Source organism: Monomorium pharaonis, chromosome 5 (assembly GCF_013373865.1).
Source record: "Monomorium pharaonis isolate MP-MQ-018 chromosome 5, ASM1337386v2, whole genome shotgun sequence".
NCBI classification, from domain to species: Eukaryota; Metazoa; Arthropoda; class Insecta; order Hymenoptera; family Formicidae; genus Monomorium; species Monomorium pharaonis.
In genome coordinates, this window is record NC_050471.1 from 27,634,513 (window position 1) to 27,656,874 (window position 22,362).

The 22,362-nt window shown below is 29.9% G+C and overlaps 2 protein-coding genes across 2 annotated transcripts in view; one reads left to right on the plus strand and one right to left on the minus strand.

Annotated features, from left to right (window-relative positions):
• On the minus strand, positions 1–20,152 carry LOC105832054. The gene is made up of 22 exons (XM_036287529.1): positions 20,032–20,152; positions 16,332–16,524; positions 16,074–16,183; positions 14,780–14,870; positions 13,570–13,764; positions 13,326–13,392; positions 13,014–13,140; positions 12,800–12,884; positions 12,606–12,718; positions 12,246–12,483; positions 10,449–10,786; positions 8,439–8,534; positions 7,154–7,331; positions 6,897–7,006; positions 5,040–5,130; positions 4,494–4,688; positions 4,076–4,142; positions 3,763–3,889; positions 3,552–3,633; positions 3,357–3,469; positions 1,837–2,074; positions 1–1,533 (listed from the first exon to the last, which is right to left on the minus strand). The coding sequence occupies exons 1-22, from the start codon at positions 20,047–20,049 to the stop codon at positions 1,193–1,195; spliced, it is 3,213 nt and encodes a 1,070-aa protein (XP_036143422.1). The 5' UTR covers positions 20,050–20,152; the 3' UTR covers positions 1–1,192.
• LOC105830291 overlaps positions 20,050–22,362 on the plus strand; it is a 5,552-nt gene continuing 3,239 nt past the window's right edge. The window contains exons 1-4 of the mRNA XM_012669529.3: positions 20,050–20,471; positions 20,829–21,302; positions 21,453–21,655; positions 21,772–21,911. Coding sequence (XP_012524983.1) covers positions 20,917–21,302; positions 21,453–21,655; positions 21,772–21,911 — 729 coding nt within the window. The 5' untranslated portion in view covers positions 20,050–20,471; positions 20,829–20,916. The remainder of the gene's footprint in view (positions 20,472–20,828; positions 21,303–21,452; positions 21,656–21,771; positions 21,912–22,362) is intronic.

Genomic DNA, 22,362 nt, shown 5'->3' on the forward strand with positions numbered 1-22,362 from the left:
TTAAGAATTAGTATGGTGTTTTATTTTTCTTAAGGTCATATTTGATTAAAGTTGATCAATTATGTTGTTCTCCATGCGCATGGAGTAAACGTGAAATTGCCGTTTCTCCACGATTTTCTATCTGAATAATAGATATATATATTATAATATTCACGCACGATTTATTATATTTAAATATTTAATAACAAAATGTCTGCATAGCGATTAAAATAGCATATTTTTATTGCATCTTTATTAATATAGAAAAACTCTTATTGTTATAGGTTGAAAATGCAATAATAATAGTATATTACAGTATAATATGTTAAAACTTTTGTTAAATATTTTCTGTTGTAATAAGAAATGTTGTATTAATATGTAATTAAGAGAACTAGTTGAAAATGCAATAGCTATTATAACCTTGTATAAATCATATTTTTAACAATTACATTTTGTTAAATAGCATAGAAAATGCGAATATTCTTTTGTAGTATTGAAACTTGCATTATTTCTAAAAACATCTTTAGTTGCAGACGACATGTTTCGTATTTTATATGTGTAAATTTATAAAATTTTGAGTGTTCCTAATATAAGGATTATTTTCTTTATGATGTTTCGTATAAAAATAATAATAATATGCATTACGTATTGTGCAATAATACACTATGTCTTACATAATTCTAAAATTGTCATGTATACGATGGTTACTTTTTAAATGTCTTAAAAATATCATGTCATGTCATGTTTTTTAATGTCTTTAAATGTCTTTTAATGTATTTTTATATTTATAAAATATATATATTGTTTTCTTTAATTTAACGTTCTTATAACTGCAATAATACACATTATATATATTAAAAAGTAGGGTACAAGGTGATAGGAATTGATGCTTATATGACTCACACGCAAGTGGCACTCACGCGTGAGAGTCATATGAGCATCAATTGAGGTCGCATCTGTTTAGCACCATGAGTTCACGCCATGCAAATTATCCGCACGACGTGCATGCATGCAATTTTCATTTTTTACTTCAGCGATTTCTAGTAATTATGCACAATCACACAGGTGCAAGAATATGTGCATTATTTACATATACAACACATAAAACAGAAAAGCTTGCTAAAAAAAAATTGTATATAATTTTTGAATTAAAGTTTTTAATAAAAATTTGCTTTTTTAAAATATAAAAAGCTTGTATCTACTAACAAACTGTTCATTTCTTCGGCGTGAAGTACATGGGTAATTCTTCATTTGGTCGCAAAATAAGAGAGCTGCCATGCTGAATCTCGTCCATCGTTTTCACGCTTTTCACCTTCCATTTTCTGAGAATTGCAGTCAGCACGATTTTCTCTTCGAGTAGAGCGAATCTCTGGCCTACGCAATTTCTCGGTCCAGCGCTGAACGGAACGTAGGCGTACGGATGCCTATGCTTCGAATTTTCCGGAAGAAAGCGATCTGGATCAAATTTCGTTGGTTCAGGCCAAATCTCCGAGTTTCGATGTGCCAATATAATTGACACTACGGCATTGACACCTTTTGGAATCGTATATTTATCTAAAATAAAAGTAATGAATTAATTATAAACTACATTTGTGTTTTTATAAAACACTGACTATCCTTGTCGACATAAATATGTTATGTCTCGATCTAAATATTAAACTTTTAAATATAAAGTGATACAACAATCCTCTTTAACAGTTTATTTTTATGATATATTTATAAAAAAAAAATACTTTCAAAAACATTTCCCGCATTATTACAATTAAGTGCTTCACAAATTTACATGTATTTCTATAAATTCTGTACAGAAAATTTTATAAAATTTTTTTTACTTAAAATAAAAAAGCTATATCTTACCCAATTTTACATCTTCTTCCAGTTCTCTCGTGATTGTAAGTACACTTGGAAAAATGCGAAGCGTCTCCTTTATAACTCTGTCGAGATATTTTAATTGCAACAGCTCCTTCACACTGGCTGGTTTTTCCGAATCTCCGAAAATCTCTTTGAGTTCTTCATGAACTTTTTCCTGATGCTCGAGATTATTGCCCAACAGAAAAAGTGTCCAAGTCATCGCAACCGCAGTTGTGTCGTATCCCTGTTATAATTTTCTTATTATTTTACACGTACAATATAGATACATTATCGGCTTGTATATTAATCCTATCTTAAAAAAGAGTTACTTTATGTTGTGAGAATAACTGTCATTGCGATTGAATTGTGACAGCAATTTGTGTGGATGATTATCTATACAATTATCGTTGTAGTTTATTTTCAAAGAGTGAAAAATAAAAAGTTAAATAGTGCGCGCGAAGCGCGCGTCTGTAGTGTCTGGTCCTATCTTAAAAAAGAGGTGTAAAGTCGATTGCTCGCATATCTCGAAGTTTATTGCTGTCGCTTTTCCGCGATGCTGATTGGTTCTCTCGCTGCGCTTCGCGAGCAGCTGTCATCACGGAGATCGCGTGTTAAGTAATGTAGTGTAATGTAGTGTTGGCTCTGTTTCTACGTCGATGAAGATCTTTCTTTCCCTTTGGCTGGACGATTACAAGATTACCTCAGATAAGTTTTACTAAACGTTTTTATTATAACCTTTTCTATAAAAAATTGATACTTTGTGTTGTATTTTATTTTCATTTAGCAGTTTTCGTTTAAAAGAAAAAAGTGGGAAAAGAAGATTTGAATAAGAAAAATCTAAGTAAGAAATCTCGAGGACAAGAACTTTCGGCGCAGAAGGCGCTCCGGAAGAGCGTTTAAGACTAAATTCTATTATTATGTTAATTAGAATTCTAAGTATCAATAAAGGTCTTTGCAATGGCACTAGATTAATGATTATAGAACTTGCTGATCATTTATTGAAATGCAAAATATTAACAGGTGATAAAGTAGGAGATACTGTGTTTTTAAATCGTATAACACTATATTGCGGTATATCTCTTTACTTAAAAAAAAAACAGTTTCCAATAAAATTAGCTTTTGCTATGACAATAAATAAGTTACAACGACAGACATTCGATAAAGTTGGAATAGATCTTGATAAAGATGTTTTTAATCACGGACAACTTTATGTTGCTTTTTCACGAGTACGTTCTTGGCAAGCATTAAAAGTTTATCTATAGGTAGCCAGCGCGATAACAAACAAGTTACAAATTATGTACATAAAGAAATATATATATAATTTCTCTGTCTTTAGGTTTTTTAAAAAAGATAGTTTTTGACATAATTATATGAACATATAATAATATTAACATAATAATATTAAAAATGTAATGGAAAAAGGATAGACAAATGTAATATAATGGCGCGCGCGCAATATAATGTTCTAGTAAGACAAAATTTTGACAAAAATTGGAGAGTTTTTGTTTGAATTTTAAACATCTCACCTCAAACATGAACGTGTCAACTTGCGCTCTCAATTCATCATCGGTCAAGGGAGCGTCATCTTTCGCATTTTGATCTAATAATAAATCTAGAAACGCTTTCCTTTTCTGGTTACCTGATTACAACAAATACTATTAAATAAGCAAAAAAAGGAAGAAATATATAAAAATATGCAAAATTATAATTTACAATAATACCTATATCAAATTCATTCTCATTTTCAACCTCTAATGTATGATTGTTTTGCAATCGTCGTTCAGTCTTTCTTTTACTTATCACCTAGAATTTAATCCAGTATTACAGTCAAATTTATTATGTTTATTGTAGATATTTAAATTCTTTAATTAAAATAATATGAAAAATTTATGAAAATTCTGACATTATTTTAAATTTCTTTCTTTCTTCTACCTTTGTCGTAAATCCATGCAATGTATCAAGGGCTGATTTGAACCGCTTCCCTGCAGGCGTTAAATAATACAACGAACTAATCCAGTACCACGGTTGAAGTAGTCGATTAATTATTGATTTGGATGCTCTAAAAGTATTAAAATACGATGGGCATCAAATTTACTAACTAATTAATTAACTATATTGGTTTCCTAAAATGTAATTAAGATATAACCCTAAAATGTCATTAAAATTAATAATTAATTGTTAATACTGTTATGTAAAAAAATATTGGTTGTTTTAATAACGATAACAATAAAAATTTGAAACCAACATTTGTGTTGCTGATGCATATGTGGTTGTGGCTTCTTGAGCATGTAAGTTTACACCCATTGCTGTTTCTGCAAAGTAATAATTGTTATTGTTGATAATACCTTTAAAATGTTTGTCATAAGATAATAAAATTAAACATAGTATTTATAACTCATAAATATAACAATTACAACAAAATCTATTTTATTAAAGAAAATTCTATTACCTTTGTATACACACACACACACACACACACACACACACACACACACACACACACACACACACACACACACACACACAAATTTGCCGTTGAAACGTAATAGTATATTGTCGATATTTTATTATTACTTTGATAATATGATACAAATGTTTGCTAGTATAACAAAATAATTTGTGAATTTAGAAAAATTCATAAATTGATAAAAGTGATACATTACCGCAGATAATATCAAGAGCAACATTGACAATAAGGGGAAAGATATCGAAGGCTTTCCCAGAATCTTTCTCTATTTTTCTTTCGATACACTTTGTCAAGATCTCTGCTTTTTCAGAAAGCACCACTGCAAATTGATCCAATATACTAAAATGAAACGTTGGCCCAATGAGTTTTCTATCGTGGAACCATTGTTTTCCTAAATCAGCATTAAAATATGACATGTCTATGTTATAATGATAAAGAGAACTGCAAAGTTGATTAAAAACCATGTAGTATTGTTATCTCTTTAATTTTTAATTAGTATAACTATACATATAGTAAAAAAAATATTTATCAATTACTAAAATATAATTTCAATGTTATTTTACAAATACACATGTATATCTCTCAGACAAAAAGAATAAAACTGTTTTTATAATGTTACAGCTTATCCAATTAATCTATTATCATAAGTTAAAGTAGAAAAAATAATATACTTTTACTAAGATTTTAAATGCATAAGAAAATGTATAATACAATAAATAATTTAATTTTATTATGCATTTACCTGTAGAAGTCAAAAGTCCGTTGCCCAACCATTCTTTTAAAAAATTATAAGGAATCCCTTTCGTGATATTTACGGTGCTTGAAAGAATAACCTGTAAATGTTTGAAAGAAATGTAATAATATTTCAAAAAAAGATATAACATATTTTTAGTGACAATTTATATAGTATATTAAGGGGAGAATCCTTGTTTATAGGGCTCAAAAGATCATAAAATCTTTTCAGCTTAATCGATAGTAATTTCAAGAATATACAGTTAAAATTTTAAATCAAAATCTCATGAATTAAGGAAGTTACTGTTGAAGACACCACGTATATATTTTGTGTGGGTATTGTGTCATGTCGAAGCGTCGCTGTAAGCATGCCCCGAAACTTCTCAGTATCATCGACACAAGAGAGTAAATCGGCGTCCAGCGAAGCTAACGCATAGATCACGCTACCGCTTTGTATGGTAAAAGTTGTGAATCTGTTTATGTGTAACAGCAGCACTCGTGCAATCACTGATTGATCCTGAAAAATTAAATTTGAGAGCAATTTCGAATGGCACACCAAGAAATTTTTTTATGCGTCCCTCGACGCGATCCTTCCATGGCTTCTCCAGCGAGGCTGCTGGAGTTCCTAAATCCGCTCACTTGAAACGAAATTATCAGAACAGCTCAGAAAATCTCAAACCGTTGGAGCAGGTAGTCGGAGACTCCAACGATAGAGCACGCTTGGACTGAGGTCTTCCTAATTTTTTTGCTTTTTTAAAGGTCTCGTTTGCATTTTGTGTGTGTCCTCCTAAGCACTTTTCTAACAAATCATTTCTCGATAAGTTTTGATAAATAGAAGTGACGTACAAAACATTTGAATTTGGGTGCAAAACATATTGATTCTTGTTTTCATTGCTGCTTTGTATCTTCAATGAAAGATACTTTTTTATATTGAAGATGTTGAATGAATTAAATATAAAAATTGGGCAGAACACAATTTTTTTGCTAAATCATAAAATGAGCAGCGTATCGCGAGAGGAGAACGTCGCAGCCTAACAGGCACTAGGGAGGCTCTAGCAGTTCGCGGAATGAAATTAATTCTGCAAAATCAGTTCCGTGAAGAAGCGAAGGGAATATTGTATGCTCTTGGAATGCCTGATTAGCTTGAGATTGCTGTAAATTAAAAAAAAACACTATTTTTCTTTGACAATGCGTTTTTCTTGAATTAATATTTTTCAACTTAGCGTGTGTGATAAAAAAACTACATGACAAATTAAATTGAACCAAATTTTTTTCAAAAAATTATTAAATTTTCTTCTAGATGAACTTAAAAAATTAATGAAAGAAAGTGTTTTTATACAATTTTTCACTAATAAAATTTGAAATTTTTGGCAAAAAAAAATTTCTTTTTTTCTTAGACATAAAACTTTATTAAATTTTTAACATTTATTTAATTTTTTAGGTTTATCTAGAAATTCTAGAAAGTGTTGGCATAAAGTTTGACATGCTTTTTGTTTGTTTCAGACCAAAATTAAAGCCGCTATCATGTACGCCAACAGATACCTCTAGTAAGAAGGCGTTGAAAACATCGGTTAATAAAATTAATTAAAAAAGCCTTTTTTTATCATAAATACAATTTTTTTGTATAATTAAAACATTGGGTAAACACCCTAAATGTTTCAAAAATACTCATTAATTATAAATTCTTTAAAAAAATTAAAGAAGTATCTGCTTTTTTTAGCTTCTAAAGCAACAAGGATGCTCCCTTAAACGAAAATTATTGAAATACCTCTTTGTTTAAGGAGAATTATGTTAATAGTGACAATTTCTTTTAATTGTCACAGAAACATAAAAAATATTTTGTTAACAAATTAAAATTAGCATTTACCTCTAAATATTCTGGTTTGTACACGGTAACAAAAGGCGTGCTTCCAATCCACTGTATGAATATTCCTTCTTTAGACTTCTCCATAAACTTTATAAACCACATTACTCGTTCTAACAGTTAGATTTATTATTGTTTATATTATTTTAATTAATATGCAAATTTATAAATAGCAAACTTTTTATTCCACGTGTGCGAATACACAAATAACACTTGTAATAAAGGAGTAATACTAAAATTATACGTATACAATTCCGTACCATACTCCGACATTGTTATTAGCTCCAATAGCAATCCAAGAGAATATCTGCCAATTCGGGGAATATTTTTAAGTTTCTGTCGAAGAACATACTCATGATGCACTATCGACGAAACTGCGTAAATCATAATAACGCAAAAAGTACATAATGCCAAAGAAATAAAGTCCATTCTCGTAATCTGCGAACACTTCAAATAATTTAAGTTACCAAATAAATAAATACATAATTAGATTTGATCTAATAGGATTAATATTATAAATATTAATCCTATCTAGAAAATTTATCTAGAAAATTGCATCAATATAGCGTTTTCGGTCTGTTACTGTATTTTGAACATTCATTAAAAATATTTCTGAAAGATACTTTCGCAATTGCGATAAAGTCATTTACACAGAGAATATATTTCACGTTAACAAACTTATTAATAGAATTAAGCAATCAATAAGGATGATAATCAATGAGAAATTTTTACCAGTTATCTCAAACCTGTAGTTTTTAATAGATTTTTTAAATTAAATGATTTAGCAACTCTAGTAGCAAAAAACATTGGCGCAACATTGCAAAGTAATATAAAAACAATATTCCCAATATTGGTCAAATATTGTAAAGTTGACTCTTTATTTTATTTAGCTAATTTGTCTAAGAAGAAATATTGGTTCAATATTCGTTTAGCATTGGGCCAATATTGAACCAATCGATTTTTTATATTGGACATTAATTGCGTTTTAATTTGGAGCCAATATTTTATAACCTATATTGACGTTACATTGGGAAACATTGGGAAAACATTGGCCAAAGCGTTTCCAATATAACCAATATTTAACCAATATTAGCCAATAATGGCCAATGTATTTTGCTATTAGAGAATAAATATTTTACGTGATGTAGTTAAATTTTTATTATTGTACACACACACACACACACACACACACACACACACACACACACACATATACAAATGTAACTTTTCAATCTCTATATATACTTGCTTAATGAAATCTTCTCAAAACTTAAAGTCTTTACTATATCTAAATTTTTTAAATTTTGTATAGCTTAATCTTTATTTATCATAAATATTATTATAAAAATAAAATTGCATGCCTGGATAATAAAACATATTGAAAAATTGCTTTCAAATAAACCACTAGTATTTTTGTATGTACCTATAATAAAGTTTTCTTTTAGATAGATTAAAATAGAAACAAACATACTAATTATCATTTTTTTATTTAATTTGGCAATTAATGCTTTTAAATATTTAGAAAGTATAAACTATTATACTTACCGTCTCTAATGTCAGCGTTAGTATTTCCATGACATTACAATTATTTATCAGCATCTTTAACACCTGATTGAATATCTTAGCTTTGACACTTGTTACAATTTATATTTTATGACTTGAATTTAAATCTTCTTTTATTAAATAATATTACGGTATGATAGACAATTGTAATAGTATAACTTTTGTAAAAAAGTGTTATATTAATGATTATATTAAAAAATAATATTTAAAAGGTTATAGAGAACATTATAGAAAACACTGCTTTCTTCCATTCAATTTCAATCGCGGAATAAGGCTGCAACATCCGCGACGTCTTAATCTTCTTCATTGACACTCAATTCTGCAATGATAATTCTTACGCAACAATTGGATAAACACTTGATCTGACTTCATATGAGGTCTCGTGTATCTCTCACGTTTTGTAAATATTATGCTATAATTAACGCTTTTATAACTGACGAGATAGAATAGAACAAACTATTAAATTGTTTCCATTTAAAAATGTATTAGGGGGACCGGAAAGTAATGTCGTTTCTGCGCATGTTATATTCGTTTGTCATTTATCTGCTCATTGTGTACTTCAAAGTCGTGCCAAAGACATTTTAAAGTTAAAGTGACTTGTTTACTCGTAAATAATTAAATCTTAAATTTTTTTTGCAATTTATAGTGAAATGGCCAGCCAAATATCAGAAGAGGGACATATCCGGCATTATATGGTTTTTGAGTTTCACAAGGGTAGTAACAGTTGCTATCAAAAATATTTGCAATGTTTATCCAAGTGCATTAGACGTTCGTAAATGCCAAAGATGATTTTATAAGTTCAAATCCGGTAATTTTTATCTTTTCGACTCTTATCGGATGATGTCCAAAATACCATCTCCAGATATTTTGCTCAAAAACCAATTGATTTTTATCGATCTGGCATTGAAAATTTGCACACTAGATGGCAAAAGGTTGTTGATAACGAGAGTGATTACATCATTGATTAAAAATAAAGATTTATCTGTTTAAATTTAATGTAAAAAAACGACATTACTTTCCGGTCCCCCTAATAATAACGTACATGCTTAACGTACGATGTAGGCAACCGAAAATCGGTCTTAAATACTACAGAATACAAAGCTATAATTCTTATTTTTGTCACGTTATAAGATGTAATATGATAATTCATTATTATGTAAAACTTTGTTTCTTATGCTCTATTTATATTTAAAGCAAGATTTTTGCATATTACGGATTAATTAATTTCTTGAGATGTTTAATAATATGTTTTATTTAACGGCAAATTAATTCAGAATTCTGTTATTCAATAATTGCAGTTTTTAAAAAGAAAGCACTGACTTTTTTATTAACTTTAATTTTGATTGATATTTTAGTCACAAACATAATTGCAATGTTCAAACATAATTGCAATGTCATAGTGCAACAGGGCAGATATATTTCAGTATTAAAAAATAAAAATATATAATGTTAAAAATAAAAATGTAAAAGATAATTTTCATTATGTTTAATAAAATCTAAATTTTCAATGGTTTACTACTTATAGTCAATTTGTAACCAATATTTTTAATCAAGAATTTCTGAAAAAATCTACATAAACAGCAATTAAATTGTTGTACTTTTCTGAATAAGATTACCATAAATTGAAACAAAAGAATAAGTAATATTATATTAATGTTATGTATTTAGATATATGTACACGTATAGCATAGACATATGCTATGATTGAAAATTCAGACGTAAGTGAGACTAAGAGTATTGGCGTAAATTATACAAATTATAACTTCATACATGTACAAACTTGGTACTAATAAAATAAACAACAAACTGTAATAATCATGTATTATAAGAGTGTGATTGCATTAATAGATATTAGTATTCGATTTTTGTGATGTTTAGATGTATTACACATGTGCAAGAATATGTGCAATTTGTAAATAATTTTTTAAATTAATTTTTTATAAAATTTGACTTTTTAAAATAAAAAGCATGTATCTATCGACAAATTTTTCATTTCTTTGGCGTGAAACATATGGGTAATTCTTCAATTGGTCGCAAAATAAGAGAGCTGCCGTGCTGAATCGCGTCCATCGTTTTTACGCTTTTCACCTTCCACTTTCTGAGAATAGCAGTCAGCATGATTTTCTCTTCGAGTAGAGCGAATCTTTGGCCTATGCAATTTCTCGGTCCAGCGCTGAACGGAACGTAGGCGTATGGATTCCTATGCTTCGAATTTTCCGGAAGAAAGCGATCTGGATCAAACTTCGTTGGTTCAGGCCAAATCTCCGAGTATCGATGTGTCAATATAATTGGCAATGCGACATTAACACCTTTCGGAATCATATATTTATCTAAAATAAAAAAAATTAATTTTAAACTACATTTTGTGTATTTATAAAACACTGACTATCCTTATTGACATAAATATTTTTATGAATATTAAACTTTTAAATATTTTAAGTGATTGTATAATATATATATATATATATATATATATATATATATATATATATATTACATATACATAATATTAAGTTCTATACAACAAATAGAGCAGGATTAGTCAATTCTTATTTTTTGTCGCTAAAAAATACACAAATAAAATTGTTCTATTATATCATATTTTTGAAAACGGTGTAAAAAATGGCTAAAACATAATATCTTCTAGCAAAGGACACAGAATGACACAGTGTAACACAGTGCATTATTTCATCTTTGTTTAACGTTGACAAACAACAAAGATGAAAAAAATTACTGTGTTATATTGCATCCTCTTAAAACGACCATAGTTAAAAAATATAATGTGATACAACAATCCCTTTTACCAGTTTATTTTTATAATATTTTTAGTTTGAGAAAAAAATACTCTACAAAAACATTTCCTGTATTATTATAATTAATTGCTTTACAAATTTACATGTATCCGTAATAAAAGGACCGTGGAAACACGAGAAGTTCGCTCGTGGTCGAGCGGTATTGTTGCTGCTTTTCTGCGATGTTAATTGGTTCTCTTACTTGACTCACTACATGTTTTGAGAGTTGTAATTTTACAGTTTAGCTAATACAGGCCGCGCGAAGCATGCGCTGCGTGCTAGTTTCCACTTTCCATCCACTTTGTAAAAAGGAGATGTTACCATTGCATTATTGCCGCTTTTCCAATTTCAGCGATGCTGATTGGTTCTCTCACTGCGCTTACTTTGTATTGCGGGAGTAATCGTCGTTGCGATTAAATTTAGACAGCCGTTAAACACTGTCAAATTTGTATAGATGGTTATCTATACAATTATCGTTGCAGTTTATTTTTAAAAAGTAAAAAATAAAAAGTCAAATAGCGCGCGCAAAGTGTTCATTCTATGACTGCGTTTCGAAATTTTTCTGCCAATACTAAAAATTTATAGTTCATTGGCCTGTTCTTTTCCGTTGCACTGCTGCACTGGTGCGATAAGTTAGAATGAGAAAAAATATATTTGCTTAAGGTCATCACACAATGCCAGGCAATAGGCAATAGAAACAGGAATTAAATAAAGAAAGAAAGAGAGAAGAAGATCCTTTCTCTCTTTCTCTCTTTCATTATTTCTGTTCTTATTGCCTGTTGCCTGGCATTGTGTCATGGCCCTTACTTTAACTTGTTGCTTCAGTGTAGCAGTGCAGCGAAAAAGAACAAGCCACATGTTAAGTGTACTATACATTTTCAGTACTGGCAGTAAATTTCGGAACTCAACCTGTCTAGTGATGTCTAGTTTCTATAAATTCTGGACAGAAAATTTTATAAAACTTTTTTATTTAAAAATAAATAAAGCTATATTTTACCTAATTGTACATCTTCTTCCAGTTCTCTCGTGACTATAGGTACACTTGGAAAAATGCGAAGCGTCTCCTTTATAACTCTGTCAAGATATTTTAATTGCGACAACTCCTTCACACTAGCTGGTTTTTCCGAATCTCCGAAAATCTCTTTGAGTTCTTCGTGAACTTTTTCCTGATGCTCGAGATTATTGCCCAACAGAAAAAGTGTCCAAGTCATCGCAACTGCAGTTGTTTCATATCCCTGTTATCATTTTCATATTATTTTATACGTACAATGTATAAATACATTATCGACTTGAATATTAATAAGACAAAACTTTGACAAAAATTGGAGAATTTTTATTTGAATTTTAAACATCTCACCTCAAACATGAACGTGTCAACTTGCGCTCTCAATTCATCATCGGTCAAGGGAGCGTCATCTTTCGCATTCTGATCTAATAATAAATCTAGGAACGCTTTATTTTTCCGGTTATCTGATACAGAAAATTCTATTAAATAAGCAAAAAAGGGAAAAAAGATGTCAAAATATGTAAAATTATAATTTACAATAATACCTATATCAAATTCATCATTCTCATTTTCAACCTCTGATGTATGATTGTTTTGTAATCGTCGTTCAATCTTTCTCTTACTTATCACCTAGAATTTAATCCAGTATTACGGTAAAATTTATTATGTTTATTGTAGATATTTAAATACTTTAATCAAAATAATATAAAAAATTTATAAAAATTTTGACATTATTTTAAATTTATTTCTTTCTTCTACCTCTCTTGTAAATCCATGCAATGTATCAAGGGCTGATTTGAACCGCTTCCCTGCAGGCGTTAAATAATACAACGAATTAATCCAGTACCACGGTCTAACTAGCCGGTCCATTATTGACTTGGATGCTCTAAAAGTATTAAAATACGATTGGCATTTAATTTACTAACTTACTAACTAATTATATAGGTATCCTAAAATGTAATTAAAAAATATAACCCTAAAATTGAAATTAATAATTAATGTGTTAATACTGTTATGTAAGAAGATGTTGGTTGTTTTAATAACAATAACAATAAAAATTTGTAAACCAACATTCGTGTTGCTGATGCATATGAGGTTGTGCCTTCTTGAGCATGTAAGTTCACACCCATTGCTGTTTCTGCAATATAATTACTACATTAGTGAATTTAAATAAATGTTTATATTTACGTCTTTTTAATTTTTCATAAAAATGACTAATAAAATTAGAGTTGTAATGTGTAAATAAATTGTATTAATAAATGTCTTTTCGAAAAATATTATATGTTATATAAATTTAGAAAAATATAATAATTACCGCAGATAATATCAAGAGCAGCATTGGCAATAAGGGAAAAAATATCAAAGGCTTTCCCAGAATCTTTCTCTATTTTTCTTTCGATACACTTTATTAAGATCTCTGCTTTTTCAGAGATAACCACAGCAAATTGATTCAATATACTAAAATGAAACGTTGGCCCAATGAGTTTTCTATCGTGGGTCCATTGTTTTCCTAAAGCAGCATTAAAATGTAACATATTTATGTTATAAAGATAAAGAGAACTACAAAGTTGATTTAAAAACATGTAGTATTGTTATCTCTTTAATTTTTAAAGCAAAAAAAGTTTTTTATTTTTTCTGTTTGCCGGCAATGGGGGGATTATAAGTCGTCTGTTTCACCGACAGAATTGTACAATTTATTCCAATGTCCAACTCTTTATTGCATTTACAGAATTAAAAATCCTTCTTCACAATTAAAGTATAGACGATAACAGTGTGCGGAAGTAACAATTTTATACGAAAAATCAAAAAGAAATTTTTAATTGTCGGCGTCTAGCGTGGACTCAATGGAAGTGTAGTAAAAGTAACGTAACAAAATAATGTGCTTCATATTTGTGCACCTTAAACGTATAAATTAAGTCAAATCCGCACACGAGTAAACATTAAGGAACAATACTATGCTTTCAGATTGAGCGTAGGCGTCTTAATAAAAAAGATACACATTGGTAAACATTTTATGTCTCAAAAGAGCAATCCGAAAAAGTTTTTGAAAAAATTTTTTAAATTCTTGGTATGAAATTCAATTTATAGCTGATATTAATACATAAACTTTAATTCTGGAAAAGGATTTCTAAATCTATAAAAGAAATCATACAAAATTTTGTTAATGACATGCACAAATGACTCTACATTATCGACTTCAATCAAGTTTGACGAACAGTTCAAGAAAACTGCAGTTTTCTAGCAAACGATATGATTAGTATGACTATACATATAGTCACAAAAATATTTAGATACCTACAATGACTAAAGTATTTTCAGTGTTACGTTACAAATACGAAATACAAATACACATGTATATCTCTCAGACAAAAAGAATAAAACTGTTTTTATAATGTTACAACTTATCCAATTAATCTATTATCATAAAAGTTAAAGTAGAGGAAATAATGTACTTTTTTACTAAGATTTTAGATACATAAGAAATATATAATAAGATAAACGGTTTAATTTTATTATGCATTCACCTGTAGAAGTCAAAAGTCCGTTGCCCAGCCATTCTTTTATAATATTATAAGGGATTCCCTTTGTGATATTTACGGTGCTTGAAAGAATAATCTGTAAATGTTTGAAAGAAATGTAATAATATTTAAAAAAAGATAGAACATTTTTAGTGACAATTTATATAGTACATATTACGGGCGAATCGTCGTTTATAGGGCTCAAAAAATTGAGAAATTTTTTTTCAACTTAATCGATAGTAATACTTTTCAAGAATATACAGTTAAAACTGTATATCAAAATCTCATAAATTATGGAAGTCACAGTTCAGAGACTCCGATCGCGTGGAGCAGGTAGCCGGAGACTCAACGATAAAGCACAGACTGACCCTTCCCTCCTTTTTTTGCTTTTTTGAAGCTCTCGTTCGCATTATGTCCTCCTAAACACTTTTCTAACAAATCATCTCTCGATAAGTTTTGATAAATAGAAGTGATGTGCTTCGAAACATTTGAATTTGGATGCAAAAATTATTGAAATCCTTGCTTTTATTGTTGTTCTGCATGTTCAATGAAAGATACTTTTCTATACTGAAGATGTTTAATGAATTAAATATAAAAATTGGGTAAAACAATAATCTTTTTGCATACGATGAGCAGCGTATCGCGAAAGAAGAGTGTCGCAGCCTAAGCAGCACTAGAGAGGCTCGAGCAACTCGCAGAATAGAATTAATTCTGCAAAATCAATTCCATGAAAAAGCGGAGGGAATATTGTATGCTCTTGGAATGCCTGATTAACTTCAGATTGCTGTAAGTTTAAAAAAATTAATACTTTTCTTTGACAAAAACTTTAAACGCGTTTTTCTCGAATTCGTATTTTTAACCTTGGTGTGTGTGATAAAAAAAACTTCTCGACGGATCGAGTGGAACCAAATTTTCTTTTAGATAAACCTAAAAAATTTAGATCAAAATTAAAGCCGCTATCATGTACGCCAACAGATACCTCCAGCAAGAAGGCATTGGAAACATTGATTAATAAAACCAATTAAAAAAACCTTTTTTTATTATAACTACAATTTTTTGTGTAGTTAAAACATTGACTAGAACATCTTAAAGGTTTCAAAAATATTTATTAATTATAAGTTGTTTTAAAAGATTGAAGAAAAACCTGTTTTTTTGAGCTTCTAAACGAGGATCCTCCCTTAAACAAAAATTATTGAAATACCTCTTCGTTTAAGGAAAATTACGTTAATAGTGGCAATTTCTTCTAATTGTCACAGAAACATAAAAAATATTTTGTTAACGAATTAAAATTAGCTTTTACCTCTAAATATTCTGGTTTGTACACGACAACAAAAGGCGTGCTTCCAATCCACTGTACGAATATTCCTTCTTTAGACTTCTCCATAAATTTTATAAACCATGTTATGCGTTCTAACAATTAGATTTATTAATGTTTATATTGTTTTAATTAATATGCAAATTTATAAATAGCAAACTTTTTTATTCCACGTGTGCGAATACACAAATAACGCTTGTAATAAAAGAGTAATACTAAAATTATGCGTATACAATTCCGTACCATACTCCGACAGTGTTATTTGCTCAAATGTCATTCCAATAAGAGGATATCCGCCGGTTTGGGGAATATTTTTAAGTTTCTGTCGAAGAACATACTCATGATGCACTATCGACGAAACTGCGTAAATTATCATAATAATGCAAAGAGTACATAGTGTCAAAAAAATAAAGTCCATTCTCGTGATCTGCGAACACTTCAAATAATTTAAGTTATCATTAAATTAATGAATATATAATTAGTTTTGATCAAATGGAATTAATATTATAAATATTATCAAGGAAATTGCATCAATATAGCGTTTTCGGTGTGTTATTGTATTTTCAATATTTATTAAAAATATTTTTCAAAGATTATACTTTCGCAATTGCGATAAAGTCGTACACAGAGAATACATTATATTTCATATCAATAAACTTATTAATAGAATTAAGATAATGAGATAAGGATAAAGATAATGAGAAATTTTTACCAGTTATTTCAACACTATGGTTTTTAATAAATTTTTTACTTTAAATAATTTAGCAATAAATATTTTATGTAAAGTAGTTAAATTTGTAGCTTTATTGTTTAACACACATACATATGTAACTTCTCAATCTCTATACTTGCTTAATGAAATCTTCTCAAAACTTAAAATCTTCACTATGTCAAAATTTTCTTAATTTTTTATAGATTAATTGTTGTTTATCATAAATATTATTATAAAAATAAAATTGCCTGGCTGGACAATAAAACATTCAAAAATTGCCTTTCAAATAAATCACTAGCATTTTTGTATGTACCTAATAGAATTCTCCTTCACCGAATCTACTAGATAACTAGATTATCATTCTTTTATTTTATTTGGCAATTAATGTTTTTAAATATTTTAATAATACTTAGAAAGTATTATTTATAGTATTATAATGTCAGAAACGTTAGTATTTTTATGACACTTTATTATTTATTACCACCTTTAACGCTTGATTAAATATTTCAGATTTAACCCTTGTTACAATGTATATTTTATGACTTGCAGCTAAATCTTCTTTTATTAAATAATAATACGGTATGATAGATGATTATAATATTATAACTTTTCTAAAAAAAGTTGTATTAAAGATTATATTAAAAAATATTATTTAAAAAATTACAGGGAAGATTGTGGAGCTTACTGCCTTCTTCCATTCAAAATTCAATCGCGGAATGAGACTATAATGTCCGCGGAGTCTTGATCCTTTTATACCTCTTCTTTATTTTCATGACACTTAATTCTGCAATGATAAACACTCACGCGACGATTGGACAATTAAATACTTAATTTCATCGGAGATCTCCAATATATGTCAAGCTTTATAAATGTTGTGTTACAAATAACGCTTCTATATATATTTAATATCGTCTATATATATCTATAACTGACGAGAATAAAAGCGATTATTAAACGTTGCATTTAAAAATGCGATAATGCTTATGCTTAAGATATTATCAGATTTGGGTAGTAACTTAGTTAAAATGTTGAACGTTATTAATAAAGTTAAAAAGTTATTAACTTCTAATTTAATTTAGTTAATTTTAAATTATTGAATTTTTAACTTTAACTAGTTATTTTTGAAACGTATGAACTTTAATTTATAAACTTTTTTCCTAAATTAAAAATTTTATCTGAACAAAAGAAAAATTATAATATAAAAATTTATTCCTGCATAAAAACAATATTATTTGTTATTTCATATAATTAATATTATAATTAAATTTACAAATAAAATATTGAATACACTGGCACAAAAAAAACGAGACAAAATTTTTGTTGAGACAAATGTATATTTGATGATTGATATTTATACTGTTATTATGTTGGTAATCTGATTTAAATAAATTATATAACTTTTTAATTTAATTTAAATAAATAAAACTTCTCAATTAACTTTTACTTTAACTTGAGTTAAATTAATCTTAACGTAACTTTAATTGAATTAGTTTTTTATTTACGTAACTTTTTACTTTTAGCTAAATTAATTTTAGAATCCATTAACTTTAATTTAATTAATTAAAGAATATATTAATTTATCCAACTTTTTGATATTATGTAGGCAAACATGATGAAAATGTCATCGCGCAACATTATGAATAAATGTTGTGTCTAAGAGAAAATCTTGACTTATTGATTACTCACACGTTCAATCATAATTATAATGTCATTTCGTAACATTTCGGATACATTATTTCTTCTAATAATAGAAGTGGACCAATGAGAATTAATTGTAAACATAAAATTTTTCAAAACTTAATTGGAAATTCGAAACTATAAAAAAAACAAATTTTATATGATTTAAAAGCTAAAAAAAATTTTTAGATAAAGTAACTTAATGTTATTTAAAGAAGAATGTAGAGTGTTTTGATTAAATTATAGCCGCGTTATCGCAAATGTATGTTTGCACAAACATGATTAAACGATTCATTCGTGACTCTGTGTTATTATCATAACAAAACGTAACATTGCATTCGACGGGAATTGGCGTGGTCGTGAAGTATATAAAGCAAATTTAGCCACGGATATCAATGGTTGCACATTCTAGAATCAGCTGAAAATCTAGCAAAGGTGTTTGCTTATTGACGCTCTTCCTGTTATCTTCAACACTCAAAAAAATGATCTTGCAACCTCAACAAAAATTATATCTATAAATTAGCTGAGGTAGATAAATAATTAGCAAATACTGTGATATACAATGTATGTATATGTATTGCACTTAATTAATCTAACTGATAAAAGCAGAATTTACAAATTCTGTACGTGACAGCCAAAATTCTAATCGAAATAATTTAGGGATATATTTTGGTTGTAACATCAAGAAATTTGTCTGTATCAGCAAAAAATTTGTTGGGTGAAGATGACAGGGATGGCTTAATTAACACTATTAAAGCTCCCGTTATTAATCCTACATAAAAGGTTGGATTGAAAAAAATTAAAAAGTATTGACATTTTGTCAAAAAGCAGAATTCAGAAGAATTCAGAAGATATTCAAAAGATATTCAATTGAATGTCTTCTGAATTCTTCGCATTCAATCGCAATAAGAAGCATTCAAATAAGTGCGAACTTTCGTATTAAAAGAGATTCACTTCTGCTAATTGTTATCGGGTTCAGAGGCATAGATTTCATGGTTCTGTTCTCAATATCGCACTGATACGTATTGGCCACAATCCAATCCGAGATTTTCGCAATCAGAATTTATGATATGAATGCAAAACAATATTTTTGATGAGATTTTGAATAAGATATTTTATGCATAAAAATGATGAAGCCAATTGCTTACTTACAAAGTTCAATTTATTAAAAAAAAATACAATTTGCATTACATTTCACTTTTTAAAACAATAAAATAATTGAAAATAAAATTTAAGAATAACGTTTGTATTATGTTCCATGACAGTGTTTCTAATTTTGAAGAAATGTTTCCCCTCTTTGAAGGGAAGAAAAGGGAAAACAAAAAATAAAGGGAAATTCAAAAATCCGTTATTTATATAAACAGTTTATACAAAAATTTTGAAAAAATTATATGCCAGGAATTCTGTGAAAAATTTCCATCGGTATCTCGCACGACGTTCCGAACAATATCGCGCAAACGCAGTCGCGCGCGCGCGCGTCTGTACTAGAGCAGCGAAAAAGAGAGAGAGAGAGAGAGAAAGAGAGAGAGAGATCAAAAAGAAACAGTCCATAACCTGTTCATCGGCAATCATCGGCAACACCGTATCGATACCTGGGTGGACATTTTATCGTCCACTTTGCGGAATGGGAGCTTATCAGATTATCTTCCACGCTTGCTCCCCGTCCTCCGTACGGTGCGCTGACTAATCCAATTGCACCAATACGTACGGTGGACACGCAAAGAACGCTCTCGTGTCTCTCTCTTTCTCTCTCTCTCTTCCATAAATCTGTCTCGTAATCTCGCGGGCCACGCGATTGTATAATTACTAAGTGCTTTCGCGCGTTCTCCGTTTCGAGCGCGCAACAGTGGAGCTCGTCGTCGCCCCATAAATCGACGAAACAATCGCGGAGCATGGATCGCGCTACCTGTCGAAGTAGCGCAATCTTATCATCGAGATGACTCGCTCGGCCTCGAATAAGAGAGAGAGGTTTTGGGAAACGTCGTACGTCTCAGGTAAACCAGAAGTGTCGATTGTCCGTTGTTAATTCCCTTTTTTTTTGCGTCCACCTCCGGTGAAGATCGACTTTGATCTTCATCGTCTTTTATTTTTTTCTAATTCTCATAATTGCGAGAAATAAAAAGGTGAACTGAGATTACAAGTCAATTCTACAGTGGACGTAAAAGTTTTGTCCTGATTTTGCGTTTAAACTTTAAATACTGCTAACATTTCTAATGTAGCTTAACTTTAAACTCGGTTTAATTTACTTCCCACGTAAGTAATTCTTTTGTTACGTTGGAGTAAATTATGTGATATCCATATGATTGCCTCGTAAGTCTCTTTCGTTAATCGCATTTTTTTTTCTTTTCTAGGCAGCTGAAGAGCACTGTGTCAATATTTATTTAATGAACACATGTGAGATATATAGAAATATGAGGCGGACCCACTAGCTCCAGGAAAATGGCACGAGAGGAATATTCCGTGAACGCTATGACAAACACACTTTGCCACAGGAGATCTACACGTTGGCTGAAGATCCCCCTAAAGTCGACCGAGCAGATATACCTGATATTCCTCGTACCGGCACTGATCAGCTGTTGCGTGTACATTGTTCATTTTGCTGCTGATCTCGTGGTAGCTATTCAACACTTCAGGGAAGAAAATCCATTATGGGGACTATCCACCCTTACATTCATGTATGCGCCAGCCCTTATATACTTCATACTGACAGTCTCGAGGCCAGACTGGTGGATGACGGAGGAAGACAAGATGACGAAGGGCGTCCTCAAGTGGTTCGCCCTCCAAGTGTGTCAGCTCGTAGGATTCGTGTTCTTCGTGTTGTATAGGTATTGTTTATTCTCCATTCATCTGTTTTTTAATTAAAAGGCTACCTGATTGCACGTGTACTTTTATTACTTTTATTACTTTGTATAAAAGTTTTTATTAAGTAGAGCGATAAACAACAGTGACAAGTTACAATAACATTATCTTTACAGATACGCGGGACTCATCGTACTGTCTGTGGATGCTTTAAATTTATCCGGAAAGGAAAGAATCGAGACGTTGAATGTCGCCGCGGCGCCTGCGGCCATCGAATTGTACTTCTTCTTGCAGGCGTGGTTCCAAGCCGCTCCACAGGCAGTTTTCCAGGCGCACCTACTCTTCAGACAGAGCTCCGTGTCCCGCAGTTCTCAGTCAAGTAATATAATTTTTACACACATACACACGCAATTTCTTATAATTCGAGAAAATATATGTGTGATGTTATTATGATGTATGTATATAATACGCTATCATAAATTACATTTTTTGCAGTTGGGACACAAGTGCTCTGCATTGTCATGTCTATTGTAATAATGGCCATCAGGACAGCTTCCTTCCAAAGATTCGAGAGCCAGCGTGTAAACGGTAGGAAACTACCGTGGGCAATGTGGCTGAAGAAATACTGTATTCAGGTACTTGATTCAGCAATTAATAATTATGATATGAAGGAAGGCCAAAGTTGAGCAGTCATAAAGATGTATAATTTTCTGTCACTTTATTAACAAATTAGCATGATTAGATTTCATGGCGAAATTAGTTTCGATTTTTCACTGAGTCTTTTTCAATCGCAAAAACATATGCAATATATAAACTCTTGTCTTAACATTAAAATACTTCATGAAATAATTAGTGAATAACGGAGTCTTCTTTTTACGTCAAGTGTGAATGCTACCGGCGAAGAATACATTTATCTTGGATGAACCTGAGATATACATTTCCAAGACCTAATTGTTTCAAATAATTGGTAATTACATCTTACACCCGAATTAAAGATAATGAAGCATCAGTATATCTCGGTCAAAACGGTTTATGGTCAAAACAATATTTCACTGCAACTTCGAAATTATATAATTGTACATTCTA

Coding starts and splice junctions, on each gene's coding strand:
- LOC105832054 (XM_036287529.1), bottom strand. Junction 12,885..13,013: donor TGCATGGATTTACAAGAGAG/GTAGAAGAAAGA, acceptor ATTAAATTCTAG/GTGATAAGTAAGAGAAAGAT. Junction 12,719..12,799: donor GAATGATGAATTTGATATAG/GTATTATTGTAA, acceptor TTTCTGTATCAG/ATAACCGGAAAAATAAAGCG.